The sequence below is a fragment of the Anomaloglossus baeobatrachus genome, chromosome 5 (genome assembly GCF_048569485.1).
Source record: "Anomaloglossus baeobatrachus isolate aAnoBae1 chromosome 5, aAnoBae1.hap1, whole genome shotgun sequence".
Taxonomy (NCBI): Eukaryota; Metazoa; Chordata; class Amphibia; order Anura; family Aromobatidae; genus Anomaloglossus; species Anomaloglossus baeobatrachus.
In genome coordinates this window covers 311,804,088-311,830,411 of record NC_134357.1, presented here as the reverse complement: position 1 = coordinate 311,830,411, position 26,324 = coordinate 311,804,088, and the positions used below count along the sequence as shown (strand labels likewise).

General features: G+C 42.1%; 1 protein-coding gene across 1 annotated transcript in view; it reads left to right on the top strand.

Annotated features, from left to right (window-relative positions):
- Positions 1-26,324, top strand: part of ANKFN1 (ankyrin repeat and fibronectin type III domain containing 1) — a 985,620-nt gene that overhangs the window by 400,500 nt on the left and 558,796 nt on the right. The window contains exons 5-6 of the mRNA XM_075347517.1: positions 1,201-1,395; positions 25,765-25,878. Of these exons, the coding sequence (XP_075203632.1) occupies positions 1,201-1,395; positions 25,765-25,878 (309 nt within the window). The remainder of the gene's footprint in view (positions 1-1,200; positions 1,396-25,764; positions 25,879-26,324) is intronic.

The following is a 26,324-nucleotide window of genomic DNA, read 5'->3' as shown; positions in this document are numbered from 1 at the left end:
GATGTTGTATGTGTGTTATTTTTGTTTGATGTTATTATGCTTAAGGTGGTGGCACTATTGTTTTGTTACATGGTTATTTAATAAAAGACTGCTGTGACCATTTAATTTAGATCACTGCAGTGTGTGTGTGTGTGTGTGTGTGTGTGTGTCTTTTATTAAAGGTGGTATGAGAGAGAGACTTGGCACTCAGATTGCTGAACAAAAGCTTTGATTTTTCATTTTGAAATCCTTACAAAGTAAACAGAGCACAGACGTTTCGGTCCTAATACGTCGGACCTTCATCAATGTACATGCTGGCTGGCAAATTTCACCCTGATCTAGTTGACTGGTAGGTCTCTCACTATGTATCTACAAAGGGAAAGACCTTTAAGTCAAAGAAATTGAGGTGGGGAGAAACAAGTCACAGACCTGCCTAGAACTAGTCAGGCAAGACACTTCGTTCCCGGACAGCTTTTCAAAGTATGTTTTCAAAGCTGTCTTGCTTCAGAATAAAACATTCATAATTTCAATTGTGTAGATCTGTGCTTGATTCATGCTGCTGAAGGAGGGTGCTGGTCCCAGATCATGCGGCGCCGCTCTCCTTTACCCAACAGACTCTGGGTGCGGAGCAGACTTCAGGCAGGGTGCATGCTGATTCAAGCCGGTGTCCATCACCCTGCTTTCAGTCATTGACATAGGAAGATAGTCAAACACGCAGTACTTAGCCAACCAGATATGTTTACTTTTATTCTTCACACCATAATGACAGACATGGCTTTTCTAACTCTCTCTGTGGGGTACTACTATTTGTGCTGTCCTCCACTATCTCGGACCTCGTCCTCAATACTCCGGGGTCTTTGCCTCCTTTCCCATAATACCACACACTAATTAGTTCAACTAAACCTCATTGTGCTGCATTTAGAAAGGGCTTGTTTCTGATAAAGACAACTACCTTTCACTACCCCGTTATTGGAGTTGAGGAATTTTTCAAAGCTGTTGTAATTTTAGAAATCCTGGCAAGTTTTTGGCATATGATCCTGACACTGTACCTCTAGTAGTAGGCTTAACTCAACACTTTGACTAAACCGAGGCAAAAATATAGTTTTCCCTTTGTCTTTGACTTGATTCTGTGTTTTAGATCAATGACTTGCTGTATATTTTCTGAGAGCTTGCATGTTAATAGAAGAATATAAAAATACTGTCTCTTGGTTGTTTTTGCAGTTGTCAGTCTGGAATCTAGATCCATGCACCTGAATTCTCTTGTAGAAGAAGCCCAGATGAGGATGAGTGAATTGTCTGTAAAAATACAAAATGAAGGACTTGGAGTAGACAGCACAGACAGAGAGAAGCTGCTCAAATCCTGGGAGTGGAGATATCGCCTATATAAGAGGATGAAGACTGGGTATGAATATGCGCGTAAGTATATTCCCTTATAAAATGAAAGCATATGGAGTAGTAAATAATGCATACTGTAAATATATAATATAGTCTACAGTATAGATCATTGAATTGCTCATTTAGTGTCATGTCCCCTCCGGAGTCCGCCTCTGCGACTTCTACTCCGATCACCAGGCGACGCCATGTTCCCACTGTGCATGGTATTGGGAGAGGAGTTGGTGCCAGTGGCTCTGCTGGGTGCAGGCTCCGCTCATCCACTACGCTGGGTTTCCCTGGGACCTGCAGTACTACTGGCTGACTGACTGTAGGTGGTGTGTGTCTTCCAGCTGAAGTTTACCATCATTCAGCTGCAGCCAATGGGAAGACACCACACCCTTCTTATTTCCCCTCCTGTCATCTGACCACTGCCAGAGATAGTTCTGTGCTCCTGGTTCATGTGCTGTTTGTATTTTGATTACTGTGCGCTGACCTTTGCTTGCTTTTTTACTACCCTCCTGCCTGTCATTTTTGTACCTTGCTGCCAGTTCCGAATTTGACCCCTGCTTTGTCTCCTCACTACGCCCTTGCCTGCTGATTCTGTTCCTGTTTAGCATTTCCTGATTTTTGACCCTGCCTGACTACCACGGACTACAGCCTACCACAGGTAGTGATCTCTGGGGCTCTGTGTAATTACAAATCCCTGTATAGGGGTTAAAGGGTTACAGAGTTCTTGGGGTCCTGCTTTGTGAGCGGCTTTTCTCTAGCCTCACTTTACTGCCAGTCTGTGTCTTTGGCTCCAGGCAGGCATTACATTTAGCCTTTCTACAAAGTAAAGTCTTATCTTTTCTCTGCTCTATGTAGAAACAGGAAGTGTTCGCACGTAAAGCATCCAGACACAAAATTAGAACCTTGATTTTTAAATTTGGTGTTCGGTTCCAAAACCGAACCTCTGGTTCGCTCCTCTTTGGTTAACATATCAGTTGCATAGTTGCACAGCACAGTTACTTAAACTGTTTAGTGGCCACTTCTGGGTACTGTAAGTTTACTCCTATTATGCCCTTCACAACCTTACTGGTATGTCCAAGGTCATGTCCTGGCTTTTATGTGGGCTTGCACATCAAGCCTGCATCTTTCCCTGCACATGTTGGCTGATCGGATCAGCCATTATATGCCTCTAACAGCCACAGGTGGATAAGAGTTCCACCTGTTGCTGTTAACCAGATACTGTAAATCCTGTTGTCAATCATTGGGATTTTAAGGTACCGTCACACTAAGCAACTTACCAGCGATCCCAACAACGATAGGGATCGCTGGTAAGTTGCTAGGAGGTTGCTGGTGAGCTGTCACACTGCGACGCTCCAGCGATCCCACCAGCAACCTGACCTGGCAGGGATCACTGGAGCGTGGCTACACGAGTTGCTGGTGAGCTCACCAGCAACCAGTGACCAGCCCCCAGCGCCGCGTGGAAGATGCTGCGCTTGGTAACTAAGGTAAATATCGGTAACCAACCCGATATTTACCTTGGTTACCACTGCACGGAGCTACACGTGCAGAGAGCAGGGAGCAGCGCACACTGAGCGCTGGCCCCTTGCTCTCCTAGCTACAGCACACATCGGGTTAATTACCCGATGTATGCTGCAGCTAAATGTGCACAGAGCAGGGAGTAGCACACAATGCTTAGCGCTGGCTCCCTGCTCTCCTACTTACAGCACACATCAGGTTAATTAACCCGATGTGTCCTGCAGCTAGCTACATGTGCACAGAGCAGGAGCCGGCAGCACAGGCAGTGAGAGCGGCGGAGGCTGGTATCGAAGGTAAATATCGGGTAACCAAGGACAGGGCTTCTTGGTTACCCGATGTTTACATTGGTTACCAGCCTCCGCAGAAGCCGGCTCCTGCTGCCTGCACATTTAGTTGTTGCTGTCTCGCTGTCACACACAGCGATCTGTGCTTCACAGCAGGACAGCAACAACTAAAAAATGGCCCAGGACATTCAGCAACAACCAACGACCTCACAGCAGGGGCCAGGTTGTTGCTGGATGTCACACACAGCAACATCGCTAGCAACGTCACAAAAGTTGTTCGTTAGCAGCGATGTTGCTAGCGATGTTGCTTAGTGTGACGGGGCCTTAAGACTCACCAGCGGTGAGCGCACCATTCCCCACTCCCATCAGTGGCTCCGATGTTTTAATGAAAATAATAAAAATTACACTGTGTGCAGAATTATTAGGCAAATTGTATTTTAGAGGATTTTTTTATTATTGATCAACAACTATGTTCTCAATCAACCCAAAAGACTCATAAATATCAAAGCTTAATATTTTTGGAAGTTGGAGGTTTTTTTTTAGATTTGGCTATCTTAGGAGGATATCTGTTTGTGCAGGTAACTATTACTATGCAGAATTATTAGACAACTTAACAAAAACCAAATATATTCCCATCTCACTTGTTTATTTTCACCAGGTAAACTAATATAACTGCACAAAATTTAGAAAAAAACATTTCTGACATGCAAACACAAAACCCAAAAAATTAGTGACTAATATAGCTACCTTTCTTTATGATGACACTCAGTAGCCTACCATCCATAGATTCTGTCAGTTGCTTGATCTGTTTACGATCAACATTGCGTGCAGCAGCCACCACAGCCTCCCAGACACTGTTCCGAGAGGTGTACTGTTTTCCCTTCTTGTAGATATTACATTTTATGAGGGACCACAGGTTCTCTATGGGGTTCAGTTCCGGTGAACAAGGGGGCCATGTCATTATTTTTTTCATCTCTTAGACCTTTACTGGCCAGCCACGCTGTGGAGTAGTTGAATGCATATGATGGAGCATTGTCCTGCATGAAAATTATGTTTTTCTTGAACGATGCCAACTTCTTCCTGTACCACTGCTTGAAGAAGTTGTCTTCCAGAAACTGGCAGTAGATATGGGAGTTGAGTTACACTCCATCCTCAACCTGAAAAGGTCCCACGAGTTTATCTTTGATGATACCAGCCCATACCAGTAAGAAAAGGAGAAATTCCAGCAACTCCAGGAGAAAGTAGATTTTCTTTAAAAACAGATTCTTTATTGATAATAAAAATATTCCATCCAAGCAAGACAAAAATAGAAAGGCAAGACAGAGGAGCTGTTTCCTACGCGTTTCAACCTAAATAGGTCTTAATCATGGAAAGCCCATACCAGTACCCCACCTCCACCTTGCTGGCATCTGAGTTGGAGTGGAGCTCTCTGCCCTTTACTGATCCAGCCTCTGGCCCATCCATCTGGCCCATCAAGAGTCACTCTCATTTCATCAGTCCATAAAACCTTTGAAAAATCAGTCTTAAGATATTTCTTGGTCCAGTCTTGACGTTTTATCTTATGTTTCTTGTTGAAAGGTGGTTGTGTTTCAGCCTTCCTTACCTTGGCCAGGTGCCTGAGTATGGCACACCTTGTGCTTTTTGATACTCCAGTAACGTTACAGCTCTGAAATATGGCCAAACTGGTGGCAAATGGCATCTTGGTAGCTTCATGCTTGATTTCCCTCAATTCGTGGGCAGTTATTTTGCGCCTTTTTTGCCCAACATGCTTCTTGCGACCTTGTTGGCTATTAGCCATGAAACGCTTGATTGTTCAGTGATCACGCTTTAAAAGTTTGGCAATTTCTAGACTGCTGTATCCCTCTGCAAGACATCTCACAATTTTGGACTTTTCAGAGCCCATCACATCTCTCTTCTGACCCATTTTGCCAAAGGAAAGGAAGTTGGCTAATAATTAAGCGCACCTTATATAGGGTGTTGATGTCATTACACCACACCCCTTCTCATTACAGAGATGCACATCACCTGATTTACTTAATTGGTAGTTGGCTCTCAAGCCCATACAGCTTGGAGTAGGACAGCATGTATAAAAAGTATCATGTGATCAAAATACTCATTTGCCTAATAATTCTGCACACAGTGTACACATTTTTGGTATCGCTTCAGAATTTTTTTTTCACCAGTTAAATAAAAGAAAAATCTATTCACGTTTGGTATCTATGTACACATACAGACCTAGAAAATCATACTGCCTGGTCAGTTTTACCATATAGTGAACAAGGTTAAATAAAGAACACAAAAAACAATTGTGGAATTGCACATTTTATGCAATTTCACCTCATAAAATTTCCTGCAAAAAAAGGAGCCCTCAAATGGCTATGTTGATGGAATAATCAAAAAGTTGTGGCTCTTGGAAGAAGGGGACGAATATGAAATAGCGCAAAATTGCTTAATTTGTGACCATCGCCAGCAAGCATTGGTTGTGTATTGAGTGTTGGACACTCAATGATCTGATATCCTAGGATAGGTCATCAATATAAAAATAGTGGGTAATTTTTTATTTTATAAATCAATAGTACACATGAAAATAAGCAACTTTGTAATATATCTTATCATACAAATTTGCTTCTTTCTCTGACAAAATTGATCAGTCATTATCAAAAGTTCCAATTGTGAGATAAAATCTATATTCAGTGAAGACTTTCCCATTAGTGAGATAGGAGAGGGCAGTTACTGATGAAACGACCGGATGAGGGAGGAGCTATAGGCAGAGGGAGAAGCTAGAGCAAGATGGAGTAGCTAGAGGCAGAAGGAGGGGGCTAGACACCAAGCAAAAAATGAGCACTTAGACCATTTAATGGGAATCTGTCAACAGTTTTTTTGCTATGTAATCTAAGATCAGTATGATGTAGGAGCAAAAAGCCTGATTCCGGTGATGTGTCACTTATTAGGCCTTGTGTTGCTGTTTCAATAATAGCACAAAGAAAACAAAAAAATAGTGCGGTAGAGTTGGGCGCAGGCAGAGCAAAACCTGATGCTTAGCTGCACTCATGGGACTGAAATCACAGGGCACACTAAATAGTAACAAAGAGCTGTTTATTGAATCACACAACGCGTTTCTGGTGCAGACTGCCCCCTTCATCAGGTGTTACTACATAATCCTAGTCTATCCTTTATATAAGGAGATAACAGGGCTACATCAATTAGTCAATAAATCAATCATTTGTTTCTTCTTTTTCATGGTGTTTGAATAATATCAGTGTTTTATCAGAAGGAAATTACCACTACAGGACTAGGTGTCTCCTGCCTCCTTGTCAACTGCTCTGGGTAACCACTACCACTCCACTAATTAGCAGCTTTCTATCAATGAAACGTTTACACAGAAAGGTGCCTATGAAGGGTGAGGTCTTGTTGATACAGAGCTTAGCATTATGAGCAATGCTAGATCTGTAGCAGGGAAAATGATAGCATGCACAATAGCAAGTGATACATGGCTGGAAGCAGGGTCTCTTTTCCTATATTATGCTGCTCTTAGTTTACATGGCAAAAACCTGCTGAACGATTCCCTTTAAGGGTCTCAAAGATGATCTACTGTGTTTCTCATAGTCTGACTAAGATAATGGATAGGATCCTAGGTCATTTTATTTTGCCTGTTCAGAAGTGTAAGTATTACATATACTGTATGTAAGAACCTCTTGGGGGTGCCTACATTACCAATGTAAAGACTAGAGATGAACAAACCTCCCAAGGCTTGATTCGATTCGTGTTCGCCAACTCTACCTGTGTTCACCGAATGATTTCATCAACGGCTCAACAAACATATCTGAACCCCATTGAATTCAATGGGAGGCAAAAACAAAGTCATAGACAACGCCTTTAGGGGAGGGGGGGCAAAAGCTGCCAAAACATCTCAAACTGTTTTACAGTGCTGCCACACTGTTGTTGCACAACCATTAGCTTCCTAGACTATTAATCTATGAAATATTGATGTGAATGAGTGACACGTGTAGGCCTGGTATTCTGAGACCCCTTTCACTACACACAACAGAACACTTGGAAACTCAACTTGGAGTCTCCACATTTCTAAAAATTAGGGACCAACACCAGGAAAAGTGGCATCAATTGCCGTAGAGTACAAATAGTATAATGGCACTGCATGGCACAAGGTCTGGATCAAGGCCTGACCCAGCATTTCTAGCTTAAGAGTAACAGAAGGCTGAGTGACAGGGTTAGGCCACTACAGACAACACACAACTTGGAGACCCAACTTGGAGTTTCCACAATTCCAAAAGTTAAGGGTAGACACCAGGAAAAGTGGCATAAATTACCAAAGCATGCATATAGTGTAATGGTGCAGCATGGATGCATAGAACAGGGTCTGGACAAGGTCTGGCCCAGCATTTCTAGCTTAATCATTGAACAGTAACAGGTGAATGAGTGACAGGTATAGGCCTGGTGCTCTGATACTCCTACCACTACAGACTACATAGAACTTGGAGTCCCAACTTGGAGTCTCCAGATTTCCAAAAATTAGCAGTAGACACCAGGAAATGTGGCATCAATTACCCCATAGTACAAATAGTATAATGGTGCAGCATGGATGTATGGGAAAAGGTCTGGAAGAAGGCCTGGCCCAACATTTCTAGCTTAAACATTGATCAGTAGCAGGTGGATGATTGACAGGTGTAGGCCTACTGCACTGAAACCCCTCCCACAACAGACAACACACAACTTGGAGACCCAACTTGGAGTCTCCACATTTCTCCAAACATTTGCTTGACGTGACTCAAGATGAAACAAAAGGAGTTGGAATAAGAAAAATATTAGGTGTTTCATACATAAAAAAAAGCCAAATTGTAAAAGTAACAGAAATGGACACACCTCATTCCTCAGGTGAGGTTACTCATTTTAACAAGGTCATCTGAGGTCTGTGAAAACAAGTGGAGGTTCGTGAGAACTTCCAGCTGTGACCACACATATCCTGAGTGACGTTACTGCTCATTGCTGTGGCTCTGTCATTCTCTGCCTGAAGCTCACAGTGCGCAGTCATGTTCTATGCCTGAGCGCTGTCACTTTAGATGTAGTAGAGCTGTGACCGCAAATAAACTGAGTGACATCATTGCTCATCGCACGGTTCAGTCTCTGCCTGAAACTCACAGTAGGTGGTCATATTCTATGCCCGCGTGCTGTCACTTCAGATGTAGCAGAACCAGAATCATCGTAGGACCTCGTGTGGATTACACTGGACCTGGGTGTTTTGGGGGTCTAAAAACAGGTGAAAGAGGGTATATTTCTTTGTATTTTATTTCAAATAAAATATTTTTTCGGTGTTTGTTTTTAATTCTTTTCACTTACAGATTAGCAATAGGAGGTTTCATAGATGCCTCCTATTATTAATCTAGGGTTTAGTGGTAGCTGTGAGCTGTTATTAATCACTTATCACCCCAATTGCCACTGCACTAGGGCAATCGGAATGAGTTGGGTAAAGTTCTGGTCACATCTAATGGATGCAACAATCCTAGGTGGCTGCAGACTGCTATTTATAGACTGCTATTTTTAGGCTGGAGGGGCCCAATAACCATGGGCCTCCCCAGCCTGAGAATACCAGCTCTCAGCTGTCAGTTTTATCATGGCTGGGTATTTAATGTGAGGGGGAACAAACACCATTTTTAAAAATGATTTATTTAAATAATTTTTTAAAAGCTTTTTAAAAGTTTTTCAGGGAACAGGTTATGTCTGCAACATGCTGGTGCAGAGCAGGCACAGCTTTATTAGAGAAATAATGACTACTGAAAACTGATACTGGGGGACTGCCACAGCCATTAGCTGTTGGAAACCGTTTGTATCCACCAGACGGAAAGGCAGCATTTCCATGGCCAACAGTTTAGATATGGTGACGTTCAAGCTGTCAGCTTAGGCATGTGTAACAGGAAATAATCTTTTACGTGACCACAACTGCAAGACCGAGGGCTGGCTACTGTGCTGAGAGAGGGTGGAGTAGGGTACACCACAATCTGGTGGACTATAAGAGAGGTGCAGGTAGAGGTGATATGGTGAATTGAGAAAGATATGGTGTGCTTGGTTTCTTAGATCATTCAAAAACATCAGGCACGTCCACTTCCATAACATTTGACAAGCTCTCACTCACCCCGAATGTAGCGGTAAAACAAGTTGAGGTTCTGCGGCCAGAGACCTGTGTGAGACCAGTTGCCATGGTGATGGAGAATGAAGAAGCAGCAGATGCTGTTGTTGGGGTGGCCGGTGGTTGGCCAGGCCCGTTACGCCACATTTTTGCGCAGTAAGAAACCCAAGAATAACGCATGTTGGTTGTGCACGTGCAGGTTCATGCATGTAGTAGTCAAATTATTGGAATTTGTTCCTTTACTGAGTCATTTTTTTACAACGTTGGTAGATAATATAAGTTAAGTCATCCTTTACGGTCTCAAACAAGGCCTAAGCTAGACAATCCTTGCTGCCCATGTGAACTGCAGACCTGCAACCACTGTTGGTCACAGCCAGAGCTGTGACTGAGGATGCAGTGCTTGTTATAGTTGCATCACTACATGTTTATGCAGGAAACGGCAAAAAAACCTTCTTCTATTCCTCCTGCTCTGCTGAGATACTCAGCTTCGTGACTCTGGGTTTACACCAAGTGGGAACTAGAACCTCATATTCATTCTCTCTGTTGTCCCATTCCTCACCCTGACAGTCACCTTCCTCTTCCTGCCTTGACAGCACAATACAGTACACGTGCATTCAGGTATCTGAGTCTGATCATCATCACCTCCACGGCCAGGGGTTAACGTCAGGTGACAAGGGTCTGGATTCTACTCGGACCCTACGTTATTCGACTCCAGATCAAACTGACAAAGATTTTGGGCATCGTTGCAGATGCTTTCTTCATCTTGAGTCTGTGAATCTTTGGAGCAGATCTCTGATGCTCATGGAATAAAATGTGTGAAAAGCTCTCGAGACTCGCCCATCTATGGTTCTCCACAGTCAGTTTGCTGTTTGTAGAGTTGTGATGCAGGGGAAAACAAGGGTAATTGGGGTGCTGCCTCTGAGGAATGTACTGTGTGTGAGGTTGAGGTGGAACAAGAGGAGAGGCCGTTTAATGCAGCACTTACCATCCACTGTAGCACATACTCTTTTTGACTCTCATCTACAACTCATACCACTGTGTGGCTAGTATAGAAAGGGAACAGAGTAGCCCATCCAGTAACAGAAGTTGTCAGTTTTCTTTGAATAGAACGAGATGATGTTTGTTCAGTAGGGGTTTCAGTAACATTAGCACCTACCCTACATACACCTCGAATACCACGCCTATTCCCCTTCCACCATGACCTCGGTATTTCTCACTTATGTTTGATGTACCCTTCCACTCTTTAAACCAGCTGTTTCCCAACCATAGGCCCACAATTGTCAGTTACCTGTCACTAAATTATCAATGACTATTTTCATGATGAAATAACAATTGTTAGCTGGACCACACAATTATCACAATTTACATGATGAAATGGCATTTTTTGGCTGGATCACAGATTTTGCACTATTTAGTTGCTGAAATAGCAATTTTGAGCTGGACCACAGATTTTGCATTATTTAGATGCTAAAATAGCAATTTAGAGCTGGACCACAAATCTTGCCCTATTTACGGTAGATGCTGAAATAGCAATTTGTGATAATAAGGTAGAAGAAAAGAATTAGTGCAACAGCAAACAGTTATCGCCGAAAACCAATCTTTGCCGATTTTTGAGAAAGGTCTTCGTAAAAACGATGCCGATGCGAATGAGCCTAGGCTCATGCCGAATTTTAAATTCATGAACCTTTTTCAAACAAGTTCGCTCATCTCTAGAAAAACATAATAAGGCAGAAGTCTTGTTTAAGAACCCTCAATTAACAGTATGTGGAAAATATTTACGTGTAATATCACCCCTATTCCATCAAAATGATTGACAACAAATCTTTAGCAGTTGCTGAAAAGCTTAAATAGAGACTGTCAGATGGTTTATGCTCAGTAAATAATTTACACCATTTTAACCCCTTTGCAACACATTTAATTTTTGATTTTGCTTTTTTTGTTTTTTCTCCCCTTCTTCCCAGAGCCATAACGCTTTTTTGTTTTTTGTTTTGTCCACATAGGCATATTAGGGCTTGATTTATGCAGGACGCAATGTACTTTTGAATGACACCATTCATTTTACCACATGTCATACTGTAAAATGGGGAAATAATTCCAAATGTAAAGATATTGTGAGAAAGCCACAATTCTGACATTTTTTGGGGGAATTGTTTATACGGTCTACATTTTGTGGTAAAAATGACTATGCAACAGCATTGTACTCATCATTACATTAATGGGACTATCAACATGTCCATTTTTTTTATTATTTTAGTGTTAAAAGAAAAATTAGAAGTTTGTCCAAAAAATTGGGGAGTTGTGCCGCTATTTTCCAAGACCCATTTTATTTTCATTTTTAAGTCGATGAAGCCATGGGATGACTTATTTTTTGCAAGGCAAAGACATTGTTTTCATTAATACCATTTTGGGATAAATATGACATTTAAAGTGCTTGTTAAAGCATTTTTTGTGGCCATTGCAGTGACCAAACAAACATAATTTTGTCGTTCTTTAATTTTTTTTGTTTACAGTGTTTACTGATCATGCTAATTGTTTTTATAGTTTGATAGATCTCAGCAATACCACATATGCATATTTTTTATTTTTTTTTATTATTTTTATGTTTAATGGGGCAAAGGGGGGGTGATTTTAACTCTCACGTTTTGGGGGGGGGGATTAGGTTTTGTTTTTTACTTTTCACTGTTTTTAATAGTCCCCTTTTGGGACTATAACCTGCAATCATCTGATCATTGTGCTATATACAGCAGACCCCCTGCTATCATAGTAATCCATTGGTGACCCACGATAAATGGTGCATCCCCATACCAGCATGTGTTAAATCCTGGTGTCAGAGTTTGGCAGCTAGATTAAATAGGTTAACAAGTGCGGGAGATCTTGGCTGTAACACAGTCATCACCTGCCGAGTATGGAGCAAGCTCACCCTGTGAGCCTGCTGCATACACCCACTTCCGACATTCATCGTACATTTAAAAATAGCAACAAAAAGAGGAATAAATAATCTCCAAAAATTAAATATTACTTACAGGAAAGATGGGCTGCAGTGTGTACATCGCCCGGGCCAAAAACTAATACTCTACCTGGATACAGCTAAACCCCCACTAAGTGGAGGCATCACAGGTGCAGGAAGAGCAAATCACACACACACTTCCAAAAAATGGAGGGGGCGATTGCTGGATGATAAAGCTGCACACTGATGGCTTGCAGTTCACACATGCAGATGCACAGTCACAAGCCCGCAGTCTATTAGGTCGGTGATGCCCATACTATTAGATCAGGTGGGCTGCCAAGCCGTACTCCATCTGTGCACCATACAGGGACAGGAACTCTAATATGCAAGGCCTAATAGAAAAAAGCCTGGCTGTATTCTGTACAAAAAAATATAAGGTTTTAGTTGGTATTATGGCCATAAAACGGAAGCCTACAATCCTTGTCACAGCAATCTCATGCTTGTAGGTCCCTACACTACATGTAAAAATAGCAACAAAAAGAGGACATTCATCGTACATTTACGGCGGAAGCAAAACAGGGTTATGACATTTTAAAGCTACTCGTGTGGCAGCAGATCAATTTAGAAGTCCACTTTGTTCTAATATATAAATGAGTTAACGAGTGCCCCAAGGGTGGTCCTAGACCTGGCAACTGTTCAAGTACTGCTCTTGAAACTGCACCTAATTTGAGCCCCTTTTGCTTTTATGTACAGCTCAGTTCCGAAATGTATTGTATTATTTTAATATGATTTTAATAACTATCTGTCTATGAAGTATCTTTATTCATCAGTATAAGCAGTGTTTTTGTTGATTGCATTTTTGGGGTATTTTACTGGATTCAGTATATAGTTTATTGCTTTTAAATCCTTCTCTGTCACTTTTTCTTAACAAGTTTGCTAAAACCTTTTTTTTCTGTTTTCTTTGACCACTTAAGTCCAAATGCCTGGACAACTTTTTTATATGGATGAAAAAATATATGCATTTTACTTTAATACACACTGGCAGTATTTGAAATGTTGGCAGTATTGGGACGCACAGTACATGGAGGGTCAATGTGATCATCAGGTTTCTGAAATATTCATGGATTTATGAATACATTGCAAGTTCCATTTGTCCTGAATGCAAAGTGTCTCAGCGTCAACTAATTAGTGGTGGGTGAGAGGCGCTCTTCAGAAAGAACACTGTGTCCTGTCTCTTTGGGTGGTCCTTCCTGGCAGTAGATGGAGCTTGTCTCTAACTTTCCCCCACCCGGCTATGGCTTGGGAATGTTAAAACGGAACAGGCTTCTCAGTGATTCAATTGAGTTAGTGGCTCGTCCATTTTCTCTGCTGTTCAGACAAGCTTTCTTTTCTTTCCTCTTTTCTCCACAATGATCTGACTACCATGTTTCCAACTGGCACATCGTTGTAGCACCCTCTCCCTTCTCCCCTCAAGTTTGGTGATGACGTCTTCTGTCCCATTCCAGACCGCTATCACTCTCACTCATAGTTCTGGTTACAGTAGATTGCTCTATTGGCTTGTAAACAGGGCAGACCTGTGTAACAAGGAATTCTTTGAATAGATGAATTATATGTGCATTACACATTTAATACTTGGCTAAGTCATTTCTAGAAACTTTCAGTTTGTCTTTAAAATGCATTTTCAGATTATTAACATGTTTTACAATTATGTATCATATTAATGTAGCAAACTGATAATATGTCTAAGTATCAATATACATATTTACAATAAATTAAATTATACATATACACTGGTAGCGCTTTAGACACAAATTATATTTATTCAACAGCACCAATGTGTTACACAGGGATATGCTTATATGACCAATCCTTTCCCATCCTTTGGGAGTCTTACAGACTAATTTTTCTTTCTCATAATCATAAACATATTTTCTATAACTAATTTCATAAAGTGCTATAAAACCTATAAATGTGTGTGCTTTAAACAGGATAACCCTTATGTCCCCTTTGGAAAATGACTGTTTAAATGTGGCTTCCAGGGCCAGGGCAAAATTTGTTTTTAGGAGTGTTGTGCACTCACCACGACATGTGAAGAGCAAGCAAACTATGGTTAGAACTTGTGGCCCCAGTGATGCCACCTTTTGCATCAACTTTTAGAAATCCACAGTCTGTCATTGTTTTTTAACTTTCCGAGGCTTCAAGGTTCATAAGGCTTTTATGTGGCAAAAGAAGAAGATTCACCAGCGTTCAACTTAACTCTGTAATGCTGGGCTGGCCATGACAGGGATTTGATGTGGTGGTCCTTCATCCACACACTGATTGACCTAGCTGAGTGGCATGGCACATAGCTGTAAAAATCAGTCCTCAGAGTTATAGAATATTGCCTGGGCAGAAGGAAGCAACTGTTTTTCTAGGATAACCTTACATACTGCTTGAGTCATACGTACTTCGCAAAGTTTAATCTGCCCAATTCCTGCCCAATTTCTAAAGTAAGGTAATGTTCTCTGATGAGTCTAATTTTCAGCTTTGCCCAACACCTGGTCATCTAATGGTTAGACAGTGACCTAGAGAGGCATGCAAGCCACAGTGTCTTGCACCCACTGTCAAATTTGATGGAGATTCTGTGATTACCTGGGAATGCTTCAGCAAGGCTGGAATTGGGTAGATTAAACTTTGCAAAGGACATATGAATCAAGCTGCATACAAGGTTATCCTGGAAAAACAGTTGCTTACTTCTGCTCAGGCAATGTTCCCCAATTCTGAGGACTGGTTTTTCCAGCAGGACAATTGGCCATGCCACACAGCTAGGTCAATCAATGTGTGGATGAAGGACCAGCACATCAAAACCCTGTCATGGCCAGGCCAATCTCCAGACCTGAACCCCATTGAAAACCTCTGGAATGTAATGAATAGGAATATGGATAGTCACAAGCCATCAAACAAAGAAGAACTGCTTCATTTTTGCACCAGGAGTGTCATAAGGTCACACAAAAGCAGAGTGAGAGACTGGTGGAAAGCAGCCAAGACGCATGAAAGCTGTGATTAAAAATCATGGTTATTCCACAAAATATTGATTTCTGAAGTCCCCCTGAGTTAAAACATTATTAGTATTGTTGTTTCTACATGATTATGAACTTGTTTTCTTTGCATTATTTGAGGTGTCTGAAAGCAATGCATTTTTTTTTTGTTATTTTGACCCTTTCTCATATTTAGAAAATAAATACAAAATGTATTGCTTGAAAATTTGGAGACATGTTGTCAGTAGTTTATAGAACAATTTACAGTTTACTCTAAATGATGTCCATAAATTTAGTGATAATTAGAGTAGAGACATAGAAAACGTACTAAACACATAAAGAATGAGAAGTGCAGAGGAGCCAAGGAAAGTCATAACACCATCTAAAATGTATCAGTGAGCTGTCTCAAGACCTTTGCAATATTATTGTTGCAAAACATTCTGATGGTATTGGTTACAGAGGAATTTCTAAACTATTGAAGGTTCCAGTGAGCACTGTTGGCTTCATAATTCGGAAGTGGAAAGAACATAATTTCACCATAAACCAGCCATCACCAGATGCTCCCAGCAAGATTTCAGACATAGAAGTAAAATGAATTATCAGAAGAGTCCAAAAGCCAAGAAGCACCTGTGGGGAGCTACAGAAAGACCTGGAATCAGCAGGTGCAATTGTTTCAACGAAAACAAAATGTTATACTCTTAACATCCATGCCCTGTTTGCATGATCACCACGCAGGACTCCATTGCGCAACAAAAACCACCTTCAAGCATGTTTAAAGTTGCTTATCATCATTTAGACAAGACTGTGAAATACTGTGAGAAAATAGACTAGTCAGATGAGAACAAAGTTGAACTCTTTGTATGCCATAATACACACTATGTATGGAGGCCCAAAAGGAACTGCATATCACCCTAAAACAACAAACTAACAGTGAGGTTTGGAGCTGTTTTTCTGCATAGAGCACTGGAAAACTTCATATAATTGAAAGAAGGATGAATGGAAAATTATACCGAGGCATTATTGGTATAAATCTGCTGCCATCTCAGATGAAATGTGAGTGGACATTTCAGAAAAGCAATGATCCCAAACACACAGCCAAGGAAACTCTCAATTTTTTTCAGACAAAGAAAAGAAACCTGATAAAATAGCCCAGCTAATCAACTGACCTGAATCCAATAGACATTTTATGGAAGGAATCAAAGCTTAGAGTTCACAGAAGGAGCCCACAGAACATTCAGGATTTGAGAGTGTTTGTGTGGAAGAATGGACCAAAATTATACCTGAGCAATGTATGTGTGTTGCCCAAGCGATCTCACTCCAGCTTCAGGGACGCCACAGGGTCTTCTTCTGTATGTGGCAACAGGTATGTCAGTTTTGTATATATGTGTCGTGATGCCACTCACGGTTTGCGGTCAGGGATATGGATGACCGCCACTTCAAATTTAACAAGCATCTGGGGCTGATGGGGTCTGCAGTCGGATGGTGTGGTTTCCCGTGAGTGAGGCTGGCCCCAGGGGCTTGGGTGTGTAGAACAACAGGTCCCAGAATAATTCAGGCTCAGTCCAGAAAGTCTTTCAACTCGTTTTTACTCACTTTCGTTGTTATTGTGAGGTAACCCGGGCGATGCTGCGATAAACCAGGTAAAACCAGATATCCTTCAAGCCAGTCTGAGGGTAGCCATTAACTCGCCTTCCTAGCACACTTTGTTCTGATAACCCCTAAATTGAAGTACCGTGGGGTCTATCCAGGGAAGTCGCTACTGCCTTTTCTCCCCTTTTTGGACCATTTGCTGGCAGCGTGGACCAGGTGAGATGGCTTCTGGCTCTGTCTCCTTATGGGTCCCTGCGTTGCTGCAGAGGCTCGGACTCTGTATGGTTGGTGTGGGACTTGTAGTTCACCTCACCGGCTGGTTTAGCTGATAGTTAAACTTGAGTCTACTCTAGGGACCTGTTCCCTGTACGTGCCTAGTCACCATGAGTCCTCGTACTCAACCGACTCACTCTGTCTTTCTGACTGACTGGTAACCATTCTCCCCCACTAACGGCTACTTCACGTGCAATGTCTGACTAGTGTGAGCGCGCGTCTGCATCTCCTAGCAACCGCCACTCACCATTACCAGAGTGGCTTGCTCCACCCCTTTCCTTTCAGCCTCTGCACTTTAGCTCCCAGGCCCTCCACTACACCCCTTGACAAGAATTGAAGGCCAGACACCTCTAGGGACTGCCCAAGGGTCCCATCTAATGGTGCTGGAGACCTGGTTGCTATGTGTCTGTGCGTACACACCTCATTCCGGCCTTTAGGATTACCTGGAAGTACTTTCCCAGCATGGGTGCAGTACTCAGTGGTGCCTGACCAGGTCAGGGGCGCCACACATGCAACCAGTTTTTCCATACAGTAGGTATCTTGAAGCTGTGATTACCAGCAAAGGCTTGTATACTAAGTATTAAATAAATTTCAGCAAGCGTCTTCAATTCTTTTTCCCTGTGTTATTTCTCATAATTACACTACAATAAATTAACGGACATCTATGGTTGGGTTTATTTGCCTGAATAGATTGTTTGGCTTGTTACCAACATATGGTGAGAAATTTATTTCAGTAGCACCATTAGAAATATATTTACTTAGAAAACTGGTGACATGTTCAATATTTATTTCATGTTGTATACATGTATACAAATACATATACAGTACAGACCAAAAGTTTGGACACACCTTCTCATTATTTTTTTTTTTTTTTACTTTCATGACTCTGAAAATTGTAAATTCACATTGAAGGCATCAAAACTATGAATTAACACATGTGGAATTAAATACTTAACAAAAGAGTGTGAAACAACTGAAAATATGTCTTATATTCTAGGTTCTTCAAAGTCACCTTTTGCTTTAATTACTGCTTTGCACACTCTTGGCATTCTCTTAATGAGCTTCAAGAGGTAGTCACCAGCAATGGTCTTCCAACAGTCTTGAAGGAGTTGCCAGAGATGCTTAGGACTTGTTGGCCCTTTTGCCTTCACTCTGCGGTCCAGCTCACCCCAACCATCTCGATTGGGTTCAGGTCTGGTGACTGTGGAGGCCAGGTCATCTGGCGTAGCACTCCATCACTCCCCTTCTTAGTCAAATAGCCCTTACACAGCCTGGAGGTGTGTTTGGGGTCATTGTCCTGTTGAAAAATAAATGATGGTTCAACTAAACGCACACGGGATGGAATAGCATGCCACTGCAAGATGCTGTGGTAGGCATGCTGGTTCAGTATGCCTTCAATTGTGAATAAATCCCCAACAGTGTCACCAGCAAAGCACCCCCACACCATCACACCTCCTCCATTCTTCACGGTGGGAACAAGGCATGTGGAGTCCATCCGTTCAGTTCACCTTTTCTGCGTCGCTGTATATATACATATTTATATATATATATAATTACACTACAATAAATTAACGGACATCTATGGTTGGGTTTATTTGCCTGAATAGATTGTTTGGCTTGTTACCAACATATGGTGAGAAATTTATTTCAGTAGCACCATTAGAAATATATTTACTTAGAAAACTGGTGACATGTTCAATATTTATTTCATGTTGTATACATGTATACAAATACATATACAGTACAGACCAAAAGTTTGAACACACCTTTTCATTATTTTTTTTTTTTTTTACTTTCATGACTCTGAAAATTGTAAATTCACATTGAAGGCATCAAAACTATGAATTAACACATGTGGAATTAAATACTTAACAAAAAAGTGTGAAACAACTGAAAATATGTCTTATATTCTAGGTTCTTCAAAGTCACCTTTTGCTTTAATTACTGCTTTGCACACTCTTGGCATTCTCTTGATGAGCTTCAAGAGGTAGTCACCGGAAATGGTCTTCCAACAGTCTTGAAGGAGTTGCCAGAGATGCTTAGGACTTGTTGGCCCTTTTGCCTTCACTCTGCGGTCCAGCTCACCCCAACCATCTCGATTGGGTTCAGGTCTGGTGACTGTGGAGGCCAGGTCATCTGGCGTAGCACTCCATCACTCCCCTTCTTAGTCAAATAGCCCTTACACAGCCTGGAGGTGTGTTTGGGGTCATTGTCCTGTTGAAAAATAAATGATGGTTCAACTAAACGCACACGGGATGGAATAGCATGCCACTGCAAGATGCTGTGGTAGGCATGCTGGTTCAGTATGCCTTCAATTGTGAATAAATCCCCAACAGTGTCACCAGCAAAGCACCCCCACACCATCACACCTCCTCCATTCTTCACGGTGGGAACAAGGCATGTGGAGTCCATCCGTTCAGTTCATCTTTTCTGCGTCGCACCTTTTTGTGCTGTACTGTATATATACATATTTATATATATATATATATAAATGTTTATATACTTAGTCTCAATATTCTGCCATTCTACATGCACTTGAGTAAATTATCAAGATCTGTTGGTAGCTGCTTTTCCCAGATGTGCTCAATGTTGTACAAGTACAGAGGCACTGCAAGCCATGGTAGAAAGTTCAGGAACTGCATGCTACTCACAGTAGCATATGCTAGATTTGGCCTAGCATTGTCATGATGAAAAACTACATTCTGGAGAACAGATAGTACCAGTGATTCTACTTTATTTCAAGTTAAATTGGATGTCACATACTAAAGGCTGCTTTACATGTGTCGATTTTTCGTGCGATCGCATTTGCGATCGCACCCGACCCCATCGTTTGTGCGGCACGGGCAATTTCTTGCTCGTGTCACACATTGTTGTAACCCCCCGTCACACGTATTTACTTTCCAAACGACCTTGCTGTGGGGGAGGGACGTTTGGCGTCACAGCAACGTCACACAGCGGCCGGCCAATAGAAGGGGAGGGGCAGAGATGAGCGGGACGTAAACATCCCGCCCACCTCCTTCTTTCAGCATTGCTGGCGGGACGCAGGTAAGCTGCAGTACATAGTTCTCGGGGTGTCACACAGAGCGATGTGTGCTGCCTCGGGAACAATGAACAACAGGATGTTCGATTTTTTTGAAAATGAGCGACGAACGAGAAGGTGAGTATTTCTGCTCGTTCATAGCTGTCACACGCTACGATATCACTAACGATACCGGATGTGCGTCACTTACGATGTGACCCCGCTGACATCTCGTTAGATATATCGTAGTGTGTAAAGCTCGCTTTAGTCTAAGGAGTCAACAACACAAAGCACCAGAAGGTGTTTTCACAAGCAGAAGTCCAGCTTCAGGTGTTCCATTGACCTCACTCCATGGCTCGTAAAGGCTACCATGATGCAGAGTAAGATGGCAATAGAATCTGGAATTTAGGTCTATTCTCTTTAAAGAGGATCAGCCAGCAGAATTTTGTTATATGAGGTAAAGGCAGTGTCATATAGGCAGTAAGACGCTGATTGCAGGCGTACCTGTTATAGAAATATGTGATGCTTGGTTGATTAAATATCTTTAATCAGATTTGCAGAAATGCACTGCACTTTGATGTGTGCAACATAGGCGGGTCTTTGTGGGTCGGGTTCTCGCATTTATTCCTCCTCCTCCGACATCCTCCTGACATTCCCTCTTTTCTTTATTTGAATATCGTGCTGCACCGCCATTGTGATTGTTGGCGGCATGGGCGCATTGCCACTCATTTTCATTATAATGGCGCCAGAGTATAAGGATGCGAATACTGCAATTTCTGGCACCATTGAACATACTGCAGTGAAGACTACGAGCAGCATTGACGCATATTCTGATTTTTTTTTTTTTTACATGAGAGGTTGAAAATTGTGAATTTGTTTAAGTTAGAAAAAAGACATCTCAGAGGAAATCTCATTTAGTAGTGCATTAAGTACATGTGTGGTCAATGTAAAGGACTGGCACATGACTAATTCCTTCCAAAGACAATACTAAGGACTAGAAATGTTCTGCTCCAAATAGTCAGCCTATAGCAGCTTCTAAAAAAGGGCGTGATGATTCTCCCTAGTACACATAACATTGTTAGTTAAAAATTAATTAGTGACAAAAATGTATAATTAGCGGAGGAAGGTTAAACTAGATGGACCTAGGTCTTTTTTCAACCTATGTAACTATGTACAGGTGCATCTCAATACATTAGAATATTGTCAAAAAGTTACCGTATTTTTCGCTTTATAAGACGCACTTTTCCTCCCAAAAATTTGGGAGGAAAATGGGGGGTGCGTCTTATAATCCGAATTTAGCGGTACCTGGGGTCTATGCGGCGATCGGGCGGCCGGGTGCTTGTGGCTGCGTGCAAGTGGCCGGGTACCTGTGCTTGCGTGCAGTGGCAGCCAGGTACCTGTGGCTGTGTGCGGCCGGCGGCCGGGCGCTGTGTGCGGCCAGGTACTCGTGGCTGTGTGCGGCCGGCGGCCGGGCGCTGTGTGTGGCCAGCTGCTATATGCCAGGACACATCATGCTGGAGGTCCGTTCTTTAATGAAGCTTTCATTTCTTGACCACAGTCCCCTGATGACTAAGCATTAAGAAACGCGTTGGGAGGTCTAAGAAAGTATCAGGTCAGATGGTTGCCAGCTGAGGGGTATTGTGAGGCTAACTTGGTGCCCCCCCCCTCTATTGGACAACTTTTTTTCTTGCTTCATATATCACAGTGAGACCTATGTTATGAATATTCAAATTGTCTCTCCAGTAAAGGAGACAAACTCTAGCACAGCGCCACCTATTGGAAGTAGCGATCCTAAAAGTCACAAGTGGATTTTCGACAATCCTTTGCAATATGACTCAGGATATATAAGCCAGATCAGAATCCCAATTTGCAGACACGGTGTTTCGGGGTGCTTGCCCCTCGTCAGTGCAAAGTATGGGGGTGTCTGATCTGGCTCATGAGAAAGCTATGTGGGGACCACGGGGGAACACTATTCTCCTTAAGGAGACTTTGCAAGCCAGTCTGGCTGCCAGGTAAGGGGACTTATAGCTGCAATGCCCCTAAAATTCCACGGGGGAACACTATTCTCCTTAAGGAGACTTTGCAAGCCAGTCTGGCTGCCAGGTAAGGGGACTTATAGCTGCAATGCCCCTCTGGGAAATATTCAAATTGTCTCTCCAGTAAAGGAGACAAACTCTAGCACAGCGCCACCTATTGGAAGTAGCGATCCTAAAAGTCACAAGTGGATTTTCGACAATCCTTTGCAATATGACTCAGGATATATAAGCCAGATCAGAATCCCAATTTGCAGACACGGTGTTTCGGGGTGCTTGCCCCTCGTCAGTGCAAAGTATGGGGGTGTCTGATCTGGCTCATGAGAAAGCTATGTGGGGACCACGGGGGAACACTATTCTCCTTAAGGAGACTTTGCAAGCCAGTCTGGCTGCCAGGTAAGGGGACTTATAGCTGCAATGCCCCTAAAATTCCACGGGGGAACACTATTCTCCTTAAGGAGACTTTGCAAGCCAGTCTGGCTGCCAGGTAAGGGGACTTATAGCTGCAATGCCCCTCTGGGAAATATTCAAATTGTCTCTCCAGTAAAGGAGACAAACTCTAGCACAGCGCCACCTATTGGAAGTAGCGATCCTAAAAGTCACAAGTGGATTTTCGACAATCCTTTGCAATATGACTCAGGATATATAAGCCAGATCAGAATCCCAATTTGCAGACACGGTGTTTCGGGGTGCTTGCCCCTCGTCAGTGCAAAGTATGGGGGTGTCTGATCTGGCTCATGAGAAAGCTATGTGGGGACCACGGGGGAACACTATTCTCCTTAAGGAGACTTTGCAAGCCAGTTATGCAACCTATGTTATGGTTATTTATTACTGTGGATTACTGCTTGTATATTCTATATGAGACAATTTTATTTCACTGTCTCTATTATTGTTACCACGGTGAGGGTTCCTCCTACCGGGTACAAAGTGTCCTAACTTGGCAATAGGAAGAGCTTAATATCAGCTCCAATTATTTCGGTTGGTTTTACAACCATTTATGTTGTGTGGTTTATAAGGATTTTTAACTTAACCATTAAAAGTTATTTTTTAATTGTGACCACTATTATATAGCCCCATTTTGCTTTGCTGTGTATTGATCCTTGGTAAGCAACGACACATTTATATTCTGTCTCTCTGTCTGTCTCTCTGTCTGCCTCTCTCTATCCGTCTCCCTACCGACATCTTATTACCTCACATATAAGCTTCTTATACTATGAATGTCTTTTGTTCCTATAGCAACCAATCACAGCTCCTACAAATCACCTGTAGTTCCAATCTCCATTTACTTTAATGGAGGCATGTTTTTTGGAGAGTAACTGTAAAGCGCGGGGTTACATTTTCCTGTCAAAACATAGTCTACAACGTTCCCTGGGTCACATGAGGTGTCTGTGCAAAATATCGTGATTGTAAATGCGACGGTACGAATACTCTTTTCGTTTCACTTTTTCCCCATTATGTAGATAGGGGCAAAATTGATTGGTAAATTGGAACGCGCGGGTGTAAATTTCGCCTCACAACATAGCCTATGACGCTCTCGGGGTCCAGACGTGTGAGTGTGCAAAATTTTGTGGCTGTAGCTGCGACGGTGCAGATGCCAATCCCAGACATACACACACACACACACACACACACACATACACACACAAACATACATACACACATTCAGCTTTATACAGTGCCTACAAGTAGTATTCAACCCCCTGCAGATTTAGCAGGTTTGATAAGATGCAAATAAGTTAGAGCCTGCAAACTTCAAACAAGAGCAGGATTTATTAACAGATGCATAAATCTTACAAACCAACAAGTTATGTTGCTCAGTTAAATTTTAATAAATTTTCAACATAAAAGTGTGGGTCAATTATTATTCAACCCCTAGGTTTAATATTTTGTGGAATAACCCTTGTTTGCAATTACAGCTAATAATCATCTTTTATAAGACCTGATCAGGCCGGCACAGGTCTCTGGAGTTATCTTGGCCCACTCCTCCATGCAGATCTTCTCCAAGTTATCTAGGTTCTTTGGGTGTCTCATGTGGACTTTAATCTTGAGCTCCTTCCACAAGTTTTCAATTGGGTTAAGGTCAGGAGACTGACTAGGCCACTGCAACACCTTGATTTTTTCCCTCTTGAACCAGGCCTTGGTTTTCTTGTCTGTGTGCTTTGGGTCGTTGTCTTGTTGGAAGATGAAATGACGACCCATCTTAAGATCCTTGATGGAGGAGCGGAGGTTCTTGGCCAAAATCTCCAGGTAGGCCGTGCTATCCATCTTCCCATGGATGTGGACCAGATGGCCAGGCCCCTTGGCTGAGAAACAGCCCCACAGCATGATGCTGCCACCACCATGCTTGACTGTAGGGATGGTATGCTTGGGATCGTATGCAGTGCCATCCAGTCTCCAAACGTCACGTGTGTGGTTGGCACCAAAGATCTCGATCTTGGTCTCATCAGACCAGAGAACCTTGAACCAGTCTGTCTCAGAGTCCTCCAAGTGATCATGAGCAAACTGTAGACGATTCTTGACATGACGCTTTGAAGGTAAAGGTACCTTACGGGCTCGTCGGGAACGGAGACCATTGCGGTGGAGTACGTTACTTATGGTATTGACTGAAACCAATGTCCCCACTGCCATGAGATCTTCCCGGAGCTCCTTCCTTGTTGTCCTTGGGTTAGCCTTGACTCTTCGGACAAGCTTGGCCTCGGCATGGGTGGAAACTTTCAAAGGCTGTCCAGGTCGTGGAAGGCTAACAGTAGTTCCATAAGCCTTCCACTTCCGGATGATGCTCCCAACAGTGGAGACAGGTAGGCCCAACTCCTTGGACAGGGTTTTGTACCCCTTGCCAGCCTTGTGACCCTCCACGATCTTGTCTCTGATGGCCTTGGAATGTTCCTTTGTCTTTCCCATGTTGACCAAGTATGAGTGCTGTTCACAAGTTTGGGGAGGGTCTTAATTAGTCAGAAAAGGCTGGAAAAAGAGATAATTAATCCAAACATGTGAAGCTCATTGTTCTTTGTGCCTGAAATACTTCTTAATACTTTAGGGGAACCAAACAGAATTCTGGTGGATTGAGGGGTTGAATAATAAATGACCCTCTGAATAAACTTTTCACAATTTTAAAAAAATAAAAATAAAAAGAAATAACATTCTTTTTTGCTGCAGTGCATTTCACACTTCCAGGCTGATCTACAGTCCAAATGTCACAATGCCAAGTTAATTCCAAATGTGTAAACCTGCTAAATCTGCAGGGGGTTGAATACTACTTGTAGGCACTGTATATTAGATATATATTTCTGTATATGAATATTTACGAGTTGTTCTTTAGTTATTTTTTTTTTAAGGCCAACTGGTTACATTGGGTATAAAATGTACTAAAAGTCTTATATATTTACACAGAATTGTCCTGTGACATGGAAACATTCTACTTCATATAAACTTTAAACCTTTATTTGCCTAGTATTAGGAACTCACTCTATCAATCACTTGTGTTGCAATTGAGTTGAGAAAGAAAGCCTATGCATGTTTTTAGCTCTTCTTGTTTAGTTAAGATTTATAGAGCAGAGTTCTGAGGATTCTGTTTCTTTTCAGGAGCCCCCGAGGTGCCGACCAATGTCTGCCTCATGATAACAAGCAGCACATCACTCACTGTCACCTTCCAGGAGCCTCTCAGTGTCAATTCAGCTGTTGTGACCAAATACAAAGGTAGGACTGAACATTAGTTTATGCTACTTTCCTTTTGTTCTATATTTGCTCTTTGTAGATGTTTTTATTCTCCCTTAAGGCCCATTTGGAGAATATATTTGCATTTTATGAAATCTTCAGGTCAATGTGTTGGTTCCTTATGAGATGAAAAATGTTTTTTGCTTCTTGTGCTAATGAGGGGCAAAAAGGTGATTATAAAGATGGGCAAACTTATGGTTTATATTACACCTGTCACAGTGTGTTACCGTTAAGCACAGAGAGGACCACTTTTAGACAAAAAATAACAAATATGATCAATCACTATATATATCTACTAATTCAATACATATGAAGCCCCTAAATAACCAAAGTGAATAACTAGAGCATATTTTACTTTATAGCTCAGTTTTAAAAAATATTACCTTTTTCAATATCTATTAAACTTGGTTAATTAGTTCTACAAACTT